The sequence below is a fragment of the Henckelia pumila genome, chromosome 3 (genome assembly GCF_033568475.1).
Source record: "Henckelia pumila isolate YLH828 chromosome 3, ASM3356847v2, whole genome shotgun sequence".
NCBI classification, from domain to species: Eukaryota; Viridiplantae; Streptophyta; class Magnoliopsida; order Lamiales; family Gesneriaceae; genus Henckelia; species Henckelia pumila.
Window position 1 is genome coordinate 123,057,239 of NC_133122.1, and position 12,352 is coordinate 123,069,590.

General features: G+C 35.2%; 1 protein-coding gene across 1 annotated transcript; it reads right to left on the bottom strand.

Moving 5' to 3' along the window:
- Positions 1–2,094: 2,094 nt before the first annotated feature.
- LOC140893373 (uncharacterized) lies at positions 2,095–5,366 on the bottom strand. Its single transcript, XM_073302435.1, has 3 exons — positions 4,441–5,366; positions 3,740–4,285; positions 2,095–2,314 (listed from the first exon to the last, which is right to left on the bottom strand). The coding sequence occupies exons 1-3, from the start codon at positions 5,308–5,310 to the stop codon at positions 2,204–2,206; spliced, it is 1,527 nt and encodes a 508-aa protein (XP_073158536.1). The 5' UTR covers positions 5,311–5,366; the 3' UTR covers positions 2,095–2,203.
- Between the last annotated feature and the right edge of the window lie 6,986 nt (positions 5,367–12,352).

Sequence of the window (12,352 nt, forward strand, 5' to 3'; positions counted from 1 at the left end):
CTAGAGGATCAGCATAGTGTAAAAGGTTCCTTACTCAAGTTCAGCTGGTAGCATGATGTATGCTATGGTTTGTACCAGACCGGACTTGGCTTGTGCTTCGATTCTAGTTTTCATATTTATGGCAAAAACCTGGAAGAATGCACTGGGAAGCTGTGAAATAGATTCTGAGATATCTCAATAGTTCAGCCTCGACTGGTTAGTCTATGGGCAGAAAAATAAAAATCATGAACTGTTAGAAGGGTTTGTTGATGCCGATTTTGCTGGAGATCTTGACAAGAGGAGGTCTCTAACTTGATATGTTTTCAGTTTTTAAGGAAACATAATAGATTGGAAGGCAAATTTACAAGTTCTAGTTGCATTAGCCACGATTAAAGCTAAGTATGTGGTTATAACTAAAGCTGCGAAGGAATCTATATGGCTGAAAGGCATACTGGAAGAGCTGGTGGGTAGGAATGTATCAACCATAATCTCCACAGATAATCAAAGTTCTCTTCATTTGAAAAATAATCCTGCACATCACGAAAGGACGAAGCACATTAACATCCGACTACATTTTATCAGGGATTTGATGGAGCAAAGCGAGTAGGAATAAGTTGCTGACTAAACCAGTTTCGAGTTCAAATTTCCAACATTGTTTTAGGCTGCTGGGTGTTGGGAGCTTTGAGGAAAGAGTAGGAAACTAATGTATTGTCCCGGGGATCGGAAGTGAACCAAGGTGGAGATTTGTGAGAGTTGGTCAACTTCGATTGAATCGTAACTGCAAAACTAAAGCAGCTAACTGAAATTGAAAGGCTCAGTGGTCGAATGGATGAGTCAAATGAGGCTGGAAGTTTGGTCTGGAACTGAAATATGAGTCAGCTGGATAAGTGTCTCCTTGACAAAAGACGACGAATGGAACTGAAGATAGAGCCTAACTGGAAGAGTTGATCTTTTGAGCTCAACTGTAAATTTGCTTAACTGGGAGAATTCAGTTTGAAAGAATTCAGTTGGCTGAGTGTCACTTTGCAGGATGACTGAAAACATTTGCAGCGGTTACCAGTATCCAGGTTTGTTACAACATAGTAACAGAATCGGTTAAGTGGTTATTTCTCAATCTGAAGGAATCCAATGCGGAACTATATATATAAAGGGTCGATTAGATTGAATGAATAGAGAGAGAGAGAGAGAGTGTGTGTGTGTGTGTTAAGTTTTTCCTTGTATCTAGTATTGGTGAAACTCTTGGATTGTGAGACGGTTCTGATATATCTCTGTAACTATTCTGTTGAGATAGTGAATTCTGATCTTCAGGTCAAAGTGGAAGTATAATTGATTTAATCCAAACCACTATAAAAAATGTGTTCAATTTCTTGTTGATTCGTGTGTGTGTGTGATGTGTTCTTCATTCAAGTTTACTGCTTCATTCTTTGTTTCTTGGTTTCTTGTGATTAAGCTTCCGTTGTGATTGGCTTATTTCACAACAGTTTATATCAGGATGTGATGCTTATAGATAGATATAATCTATTGAGATAAATTGAATTTTGAGATGCATTAGAAATAATTTGGAGTAAAAATGAGGGAAAAATGGATAGCGGTACGAAAATTATTAATAAACTAACTCATACCAACAAAGTTACATAACCAATATTATGGTGGTTAAATTGTAAACAAACTTTGCTATTACATTGACATACAAAGTTAGTTGGTATAACGTGCTTAAATTTAATAATATAGTATAGATTGATATAGACTTATATGTATACTCTTGCACGAATTAAAAAATTTATATTATTGGAAAAATAAATTTTATAAAATAGTTTTTCATTTTAAATTTATTTAATGGGTGTTTTAATAGATGAAAAATTGTTGGAGATAATTAATGTATTTAACGATATAATGTATAGTTAGAATAACAGATAAAATAATATTAGATATAGAAAGTAGAGACTATATATATATAAAAGAAACACATCCTTTATATTTGAGATCTATAAGAGTTCAGCAATAAATTAATTCAATTTATATTTCAAATTTTCATATACATTAACAAACTAAATGAATTTCTTTCCAAAATTTTACTTGACTTAACGAACACATTTCGATCAACTTTATGCAAGATTTATATCATGGTGTACCTTCACCAATGCGAGTTGTACATTATACAAGTCAGACGCCTTGTGCAGTTGTGCCACGTAAAGTCAACGTAGCAGAATTAAGCGGCTTCATGTCAAGGTGGTGTTACGGATTCCCAATGGTTGCAACTTCGAATTCTTATCTTCAAAACTCCATCCACGTCATCTGAGCCATTCATTACCTCGCAGCACTGTCGACGTGGTGCCTGTTTTAATAAAATCAAATTATTCATTAGCCCGAGATGCAAATTATCGGTATCTCTCATGTGAGATGATATTTAAAATTTATATCCATACGACCGATTGATTTGGTCCAAATATTGCAATGCAATGGAATACTTATGAAATAAAAAAGAATACTTTTCATAGGTCGGCTTAGCTCAGCGATCCGTCTTACAAACTAAAATTGACATATGAGAAGGTGTCACGTGAGTTTTGTGATGAAACTAATAGAAACAATTAAAATTATGAAACTATAATTCAATTATATATTTACATATAATGTAATCATTTTTTCTAAAAAAAAACTCGAATTGGATCGAACTATTTGAGATGATGGATTTCAATTGATTTTCCAATGATTTAACTTGTTTGAATGGATAAAATTGAATTATATTTCAAATCACTCACGTGAAGTGTCATTTGAAACACATATTTCATTTTTTTTTTCATCCAAATCAAATTCATCAATTTGAATGCGACGTGAGCAAATATTCTAACTAGCTAGCCATATATAGAAATAGAAAATGAAAATTATGTAACTCAAGATATATACCTTGTTTTATTGAAAGAAAGTATGAGATTTAGAGTGAAAGTAATGCTAATTAGAAACTAGGAATAAATGAAATATAATATGACGTACTAGCTTAGCGGAAAATATTTACAATATGGAAAATGGTAATTTGTTCTCATAAACTCGCTTAAATTAGATTTTGTCTCTCTGGTTCATCAAAATTAATTTTCATTGTAATAATTTGATTTTTTTATAATTTTAATCTTTATTTTTCGAAATACTAATATAATACGAGATAATATATTAGAGCACCTACATTGCTATGTTAATAAGGCGTTATTAACACCCAAATGTGTGTTCAAAGCATTGTGGGTTGGTAGCCACGTGGATGAACGCGTTCAGGACACTGAACGCCGTTCATCCATATTTTTAAAAAAATTTTGGTAGTGTTTACCCCACGTGGTCTGCACACTTTTACTTTTTTGAAAAAAAAATATTTTTTGTTTTGGAAACGGTAATACCATTTCTTTTCTTTTTTAGTTTTTTTATATTTTTTATTTAAATCCGAAATAATTTTTAAAAAATCCAAATATTTAATAAAAATAATAATAATAATATTTACCCCACGTGGTCTGCACACTTAATGTATTTTGGAAAGATTTTTTTCAAATCAAGTGTTTTGTAATTTCATGTATAGTGTGTAACCCAATGTGTAACTCTCTATTTACATGTATCATTTTTAAAAAATGTATGTGTTATTAACAGTGGAACCCACAATTTTTGATGATGTGGAGAATTTTATTGTGTTAATAACAAAATATCATTGCGGGTGCTCTTACGTGAGCATTCCGGCTAAAAGAAAAAAAAATCATGAAAGTGACAAAAAAGTTCATAGTACCTTGTTCCATAGTTGAGGATCCAGCACTGCTGCCGACACATTGAAGCCCTTAACCAAATAAGCCGCCGCATAATCTTCCCTCTCACATCGCCTCCTCCTCATGTAAGGATTCCTCTTATACCACGTCCATGTTTTCCCCTTCCCGGCATCCTTAACTCCGTCGAAATAAAATATAACGGGTCGTTCACACGGATCCAAGCTCATGACCCGGGTATTGAACGTAAAGGGCTCTTGGCTCCAACTCCTCCACGTCAAAAATGTTTGCAATGGGGTGCTTAAATCCTTTCCCGTAACCAAGAACGGGTACAGTTGCACGGTGTAGCCCCATGACACCGAAACGGACCAGTTCCGGCTCAGGTCGTGGTAGAAGCTGTGTTGCAATGCGCGTGCAGGATCGGACTTGTATGCTTTGACAAGTCTCTTGACGGAGTCTATTCGGGATCTTCCCGGAAACAAGGGCTGGACGTAGTCCAGATGGTGCAGTGAGACTAGAGGTGCTAGCGGATGCGCCGAAAGTAAGCCGTATGGGCTTCCTTGAATATCAATCTGTGTGTACGTAGAAGTAGAACAGATCAGATTTTGATTCTTAAAATCTAATTACAAAACTAATTTTTTCAATTTAGCTTCAAAAGCCAATAGGTGCTAGTTAAACCAGATCATGACTAAACTATGAATTCAATATTGTAGAAGAATCGAATCACCTGATGAAAACCAAGTTCTTTGGTAAGAGGTACGCCAATCTCACTCATGCAAGCGCCAATCTTCTGATCCGACCCATAAAAATCAGCATACCGATCAATGCACCCGTCCAAGATCCTAACCAGCTCCGCGGCCAACGGGTAGCTAATAGCGAAGCCCCCGCCCCCGTATCCCATGGTATAAGAATGCGTCAAGTCTTGCTCCACGCTCTCCGAATTCCCACCAATATAATACATCTGATTGTGATCATATTTACTCAGCACCTTCACCAGATTCTCCGTGAAGAAAACCGTGTCGTCGTCCCCCATAACGAACCACCTCACGTTCTTCAACCCGAGTTCAAAGCTCTCCTTGACAATCCGCGCAATGCGCACGGCCGACCTGGACCCATACCAGCAGGTGTACTTGAACCTGGACGTGTCCGCCGAGACTCTATACGGCGGTGACGTTTTCGGCCACGGCGGCTCGGCTCCCTCCCCCGGCTCCTGGTCGAGCCACACGAAGCCACGGTGCGTCTTAGGTCTCCACCAGAGCTCACAGTATCCGCGGCGCTTGCTCCATGTCTCGGCTGAGCCGCCGATGCCGAAAAGAATGTGGGATATGTTGGTGCTCTGTTGATTGATCGTTTCACGGCTGCTTACTTGGAGTCTGAAAGTGCGAGTGCATTCGGGGCAACTGGTGCGGGATATCAAACCGTGGAAATTATAAGCTGAGAAACAAACAAGAAAAAGTGCGGAGAAAATGCATATGGCAAGAATTCCCTTCATGAAATTTGGGCTTATCATAAAACAGGATTTTGACGGTGGAGAAATGAGATTTTTGCAGGGTTTTAAGAGGTCTTGAATGTAGCACATTTCCGATGAACGAGGCATTGCTCTTTTTTGAAGAATAAATCCGTAAGAAGAGGAAGAACATTCATTGCATTGCGATTTCAATAATAGAAATCTGTCACCCCGTACGTGTTGCAATATTGCTTTTAATCTCTCTCTATAATTATAAAGATGCTTAATGTTGACCTTAATAATTTATATAGATTTCCTACATAAATAGTATTATATTTGCAATCAATCCCGGATACTGTTCGGATTATTGTATTTTCATTTGTCCATGTTTCAATTATATTTTGAATTGTAGATTTTACCTTTCTCGTAACCAAAAATTTTTATTTAATATATATTATAATTTTTTAATTTTGGTTTTGGTACACAAATTTTTTATTTTCGACTATTTTGATTTGATTGTTAATTGTTATGGTGACGTAGGACAATTAGCAATTTTTGGTATCATGTCAGCATTTTTCGGTTCACATCAACAATAAAACTAAAATAACAAAATTAATTTAAACTTAAAAACCAAAAGCATGTTATATATTTTGAAAACCTAATAGATCAAAACACAAAATTACACAACTTTCGTGAATTAGTATTTTCCCTTTCTGCCAACCACTGATCGTTCAAAAATTTTAGTATTAACCAATCTTTTTTGTAGATATATATATATTTTGAAATATAATAAATGCATGAACTTTGACCATATTTCCAATTTAAATAATTACTACCTCTGGTAAGACCACCCATGAGGGTTCATCAACTCATTTCTTACATTAGATCGGAATTCGTATAATGTCTTGGTACTAATATTTATGCACACATGTATGTGTCACTACAACAAAAATGTTCATCCACAACAATGAAAAGACAACGCTTTTTACAGTAAGTGTTGTTAAAAACAAAACCACAACGCTTTTACAAGAATGCGTTGTCTTTGTTTACATTTTATAGTCAACCACAACGCTTTTTGTGTCAACCACAACACTTATAAATAAGCGTTGTGGATTAGCGTGTTTTTTTTAGTAAGACTCAGATTTTTTTTAATTCTTTATTCTTTATTTATTCTTTATTATTTATTTCTTTATAATATAATGAAAAATAACCTAATAAAGGTATCGGGCAAAACTTTCGAGAGAAATTGGTTGAACCCTAAGCCGATTGATTTTTGAGAATACTATCACAGTGCCGATTGCTTTTTTGACTGAATTCCAGCAATGGCGGCTTCGTCTTCCAGGGGGAGGAGCAGCTCACCATTCCATCTTGTGAAGCCTTCGAGCTCGTACTCTTCGACTTCTTCTTCGTCTTCATTTGTGAATGTTCTCTTGATGCAGCGGTCTTGCTCTTCCTCCGCGACTTCGTTTTATGGTGGTTCGGGTAACGGAGCAGGAGGCGGCGCATATGGTTCTAGATCAATGACGCCTGGCGGAAGCGAAGGAGATCGTTCCCAAAGATATAGTGATCGATCTCCTGTTGGTTTTCCTGCGATGGACGAGCAGCTGATTGGGGAGCCACTCGAGATGACATCGAGATAAGGGGATAGCATACTAGTTACTATACGATTTCGACCTTTGAGGTGAGTTTGGAAAATTGTAGATCTCAATGGATTTACTAAATTTCGAATTTTGCGAAATGGAGGAAGCTGCGGCTGGTGGGAAAAATTGGCAGGATTAATTCATATTACTTGCATTCTATGATGGCAGTGATAGAGAATACCAACGAGGTGATGAGATAGCGTGGTATGCAGGTGATGACAAGATTTTGCGGAATGAATATAATCCGACTACCGCCTATGGATTTGGTTTGACCTCCTTGCCTATTTCATACTTGTTTCTGTTTTAATCGAGAATATATGTACTCTTAACTCGCATTCAATCTTCTTCTGTGTGGTTAATTTTAGATTTTGGCACTATAACTATGAATACTTTATGGGGAGTTGAAATAAATATACACTAATGAATGGCGTACCATGCTGCCATAATTATGATTTTGGCGTCTTATTTACTTGACTAGGGAATTTGACATATTATTTGTTTGATTTCCTATAACATATAGGGTATTTAGATCCGAAGCAAGCACTCCAGAAGGGTATGACATAGCTGCTCGACCTGTTGTTAAGGCTGCAATGGATGGTGTAAATGGTATGCTAAACTGGCTATTTTTACTTTTACATCATTTATTTGTGATATGAACTGCTTCTGATGTACTTGCGGACTATGATGAATAAATGTATAACCATGTTGTCAAGTGATGCTAATCCACAACGTAGGCTGCATGGTGGTGACAGTTAGCGATGGATTAAATGTAATAAAAGCACCCTAGACTTTCACATTGTTGACCTTTATGGCTTAGGTGGATGACAACACTAGTCACAAGTTTCTGCAAACTAACACTGATTCGCTGTCTTGCAGGAACAGTATTTGCTTATGGTGTTACAAGTAGTGGAAAGACACACACTATGCATGTAAGTGATATCCTCCATGGTGATGCATACTCGTTCAAATTCTGTTGCAGCACATATTCAACTTTGCTGATTCTGAATGTTTCCTAATTTTTTGTGCACTTTTTATTGGCCATTACATAATAACTCTTAAGTCATTTCATATATGCATGGCATTAATAGTCATTTATCTGTTTGTAACAATTTTTTTTGATGCCTAAACTTACACTGAAAAATCCCATGGTTCCAAGTATATTCAAATTTTTCGGCTGTTGGTATTCTGTTATTTTAAAAGATTTATTTATAAATTTGGGACCACATTCCAGTAGGTCTTTCGATTTTATAACATTGACTCGATGTACTCCAGGTGATGGGGCATGAGAAAAAACCAACAGTTAGATAAGTGGTAAAAAAATTTGTTTGCTGACAGTGGTGTGGCCGGATTTTGTAGAGGATTGGGCCCAAGAATTTTCATGTGCTTGATCAGAAACTTCATTCTCGGGTAATTTATAATATTTCAACTTCATTTTTAATTTGTATATTTGCATACAATAGTTAAACTTGAGCATTTCACAATTAACATAAAATAACAGTTCTTTTAATGACATAAATGATCTATTTTGGTTAGAATATATATCACGTTTTGAACAGTTTCGAGAATAATTTGCAGATATTGGCGCTGAAGAATTGATCTGATTGCTCTCATGCTTTGACAGCAGCTTTAGCGCTCGTGTAGCTTAGAAATTAAGTAGAATGAACTTGAATAGTACAGATTCTGAATCTGCATTATGAAAAAAATTTGTAGTGCTCTGTGTTGTCTTTGATTTGGCACTAAAAACAGGTCATTTGAATTAAAATTTAAAGAGAAATGCCCATTTTTTTGAAACTTCACTGTATCTGTCATTTCGAAATCTGGTATTGATCAGTGCATATTTTGAGGTTGAAATTCACATAAAACTTGTAGATAATTGTGTTTTCTTTGATTTGCCACCAGTTATAACTCATTCGGATGTAAAATGAATTTTATATGAATTTTCTACTGAACTCGCTCCAATCTGCAAAAAAAAATAATGTCTGCGTTTCAGGTGTGTTCTTGCAGATAGATTTAGGCTTATTAGATGATTTTATTTGGAAAATCTTTATGAAGATGAAATGTATCAAAATGAGTTAGATTTCATTTCCAATTTATAGAACTATTTTTGAATGAGATATAAATATGATTTTTACACTATCGGCTGACGAATCTGGAATTCGGTTTCGACCTTGTTGCATGTATTGTTCGTAGAAGTTAGCTTCTGCAAAAACTTAGAAGAGATGGTTGGAGGACTGAGTTGCCCATAGCTGGTTTAGGAGGTGGGGTCATTGACAAAATGAAAGATGAGAAACAAAAGGATGTGGCGTGGTAGGGCAAATGTTCTGGTACAGTGTACGTATAAGGGTCTCGCTTTTTTATGTTCTATGCTGCATTTTCATCAACTTAGTTACTAACTTAATTTCTTTTCTGTAGCTATATTGCTGGAAATGAACAGGAAGGAAACTTTTCACCGATAAATGAGGCATGCTCAATGTTAGTACGATAAATCCAGTTTTTACATTTTTTTCTTGTTATCATCAGATTTTTTTGATTAAATAAACTAAAGAACGAGTCACATGGAGTGAGTTATATTTTCCACTGATCCAAATCAACACATTTTTGTGTTTTAGAATCACATTATTTCTTTTTGGAATTTTTGAGATGGTGTTTCATTAATAATTTGAAAGTTGGTGCTTTCAAGTGTTTTGTAAATTATTCAACTTCATGCAACAGGGAGTACCTATCAGAATTTGAAGTTTGCTAGTCGTACGGTGGCTTAATATTTTCAAAATTTTCCTATGGTTGGATTTGTGTAAACAGGGGAAAAGTATCCAAGTTCATGCTTGTTTTTGTGATTGTATAAGAAATATCATTTTGTTTTCTCTATTCATCATTTGCATTGCACTAAAAGCTTATTTTATTTGGTGGTGATGGTGATAAATTACAGCAACCCCAAATCATACTGCTTAAGGAAGGGACTGATACATCTCAGGGGAAGCCACAGTTAATAAGCAACATAAATGCATGTATGGCTGTTGCTGATGTTGTGAGGACCACTCTTGGTCCAAGAGGCATGGACAAGTTGATCCATGATGAGAAAGGGAACACCACCATTTCATATGATGGAGCTACCATAATGAAGCTTCTTGATATTATACATCCAGCTGCAAAGATCCTTGTAGATATTGCTAAGTCTCAAGATTCCGAGGTATTTAAGTTTGTTTCTATATTTGTAGGTTGTAGTCTGTTTCACTGTATTTGTACCTTGCTAATAATGTTTCAAGGAATGGTCAAAACCCTTTAGGCAGGACAAATTTATTTGGACTGAGGGTGATGTGTTTTGTCTCAACAACTATTTATACAAAAATATTTGAAAGTGAACAATATTTGAATGCCATATTTCTAAAGATTTATGTATGATTTTATTTGCAAGGCGACTTTACTTTTATAGGAATATAACCTAACTGAGTTCCAATATGGTGGCTGTTAACTTGAACTCTCCCACTTGATAAATCAGTATTTTGGATTTAGGATCTAAAACAATTAAACATAAGTGAGATTTGAACGCAGGCGTCCTTGCAAAAAAGCATGAAATTCTAGCCTTCAGTTTTAGATTTTCCCTAAAAATTATTTGGAAAAAAAAAACAAAAAAAAAAAAACATTCTTACTGTTACATTTGTAGCCAAAAATCGAAACTATTTTTTCTTTTATGGAAAAAGTACCCAGCCTACTTAAATTGTTTGTTTTCAAGTCGTGGCTTCTGTATCCGTCTATGCTATTATAACTAACATATTAATGGAGCAAATATCTGTTTACAATCATGTTGTATTTTTATTGCAACTGTTTAACTTACCCATTTTCTTTATCTTGGTAGAAACTATATGGGTACTGAGCTGCTCAAATTTAGCGGTGAAGGTAACAGCTTGCTTCTCAAAGATCTTTGGCATTACTCGGATGCCATTATGTGCTGCTCAGTGAAGGTAACTTTCTCTACTTGCTCTTAAGCGCATCCGGTCTCATAATACATGTTAAGAGCATAGCATATGTTTTGATTGGTCTCATTTAAGCTTGGAACTTCTAAACTTTTGCAGGCATTGCCGGTTTTTACTTTTTCGAACCAAGCCGATCTTGACATGCTTGAGACGACGTTGGTTGCTCTTCAAGACATACCGTTGGAAAAGATATTTGATGATCATGGAAAGAAAAATCTATGCTCCCTGTTTCCACAGAAAATGAATCAGGTTGGAGAATTCCCATACTTTGAACAATATTTGAAAGTGAACAATAAAACATACCCGGATCTAACCGTAGTAAGAATTGAAATGGTTTACCTTTTAAACCCCAAATATAGGTTATAGTTCGAGTATGATTCTTAATACTTTAGGTTGCATTCTTTCGGCCTTGAGGAATTTGATGGTGTCTGCCTGCCGTGTGGAGAATGATATTAATGCATAGCCCTTCTTGATGGTATAAAATGTGCTACTTTTGTCTTGATTCTAGGTATAAAATGTGCTACATCTTGGTCTTTGTGGCGGATGAACTATTCAGATATCAACCATGAGCTGTACAAAGGGTACCTAATGGGCAGCGAAGAGCGAGAGATCAATGAGATCATGGGAGGTTGGTTGATAATTTGATATCAAGTTTTTTTTGCTAATCTCTTTGTTGCTGATCATATGCATCAACTTATAACCATGGCTTTGAAATTTTATTTATGTTTGTTGCTATTGTTCAGCGCATTCCCAGTCCTCCAAATGGATTTAGCATTCTGAGAGTTGGTCTGATCGTCGACTCCGGTTTGAGGCAGAAAGCATAGCGCACATGACCGAGATGAACATGGAGAATTCGATTATTTGTTAAATTTGAATGATTTTTGTTATATTTGAATGATTTATAATAATATTGAAATTGAAATATTGTATATTAGATTTAATTTTCAAAAATTTTGAATATTGAGTGATTTATAATATTGAAAATTTGTGAATTATATTTTTTTTTGTTTTTTATTTGAGAAAAGACAACGCTTTTTAAACGTTGTCGTAGATGGAAAAAGCGTTGTCGTTATTAAAAAAGACAACGCTTAAAAAGCTTTTGAACTACGACAACGCTTTTTTGTGACAAAGACAACGCGGAAAAAGCGTTGTCGTTTTTAGATACGACAACGCTTAAAAAAGCGTTTTCTTTTCCAGAAACGACAACGCTTTTTCCGCGTTGTCTTTGAGCGTGGTCTTTTACAACAATGGCTACGACAACGCTTTTTTGGGGACATTAACAACGCGGAAAAAGCGTTGTCTTTGGCCGTTTTTCTTGTAGTGTGTGCATATAATATAAATTGATATAATTTATTTATGTTTTTATTCTTTGCCACCTAAACAAAATTAAATACTTAATATTCAAGACAACATGGATATATACAATATATAAAATAATTATATATGCATAAATATTCAAGACAACATGGATGCACAAAATTAAAGAAAAATCTAACTATCTATACCAATTATAAAAGTATGAACCAAGGTCAAAGTTTTCTATTTTATATTATCAACTTTGTCATTCGTTTGTACACATTT

Excerpts from the sequence above, each read along its gene's own strand:
- LOC140893373 (XM_073302435.1), bottom strand. The coding sequence starts at position 5,310 with ATGCCTCGTTCATCGGAAATGTGCTACATTCAAGACCTCTTAAAACCC. Across the intron at positions 4,286-4,440 it reads AAGAACTTGGTTTTCATCAG|ATTGATATTCAAGGAAGCCC; the intron begins GTGATTCGATTC and ends ACGTACACACAG. Across the intron at positions 2,315-3,739 it reads ATCCTCAACTATGGAACAAG|GCACCACGTCGACAGTGCTG; the intron begins GTACTATGAACT and ends TTATTAAAACAG.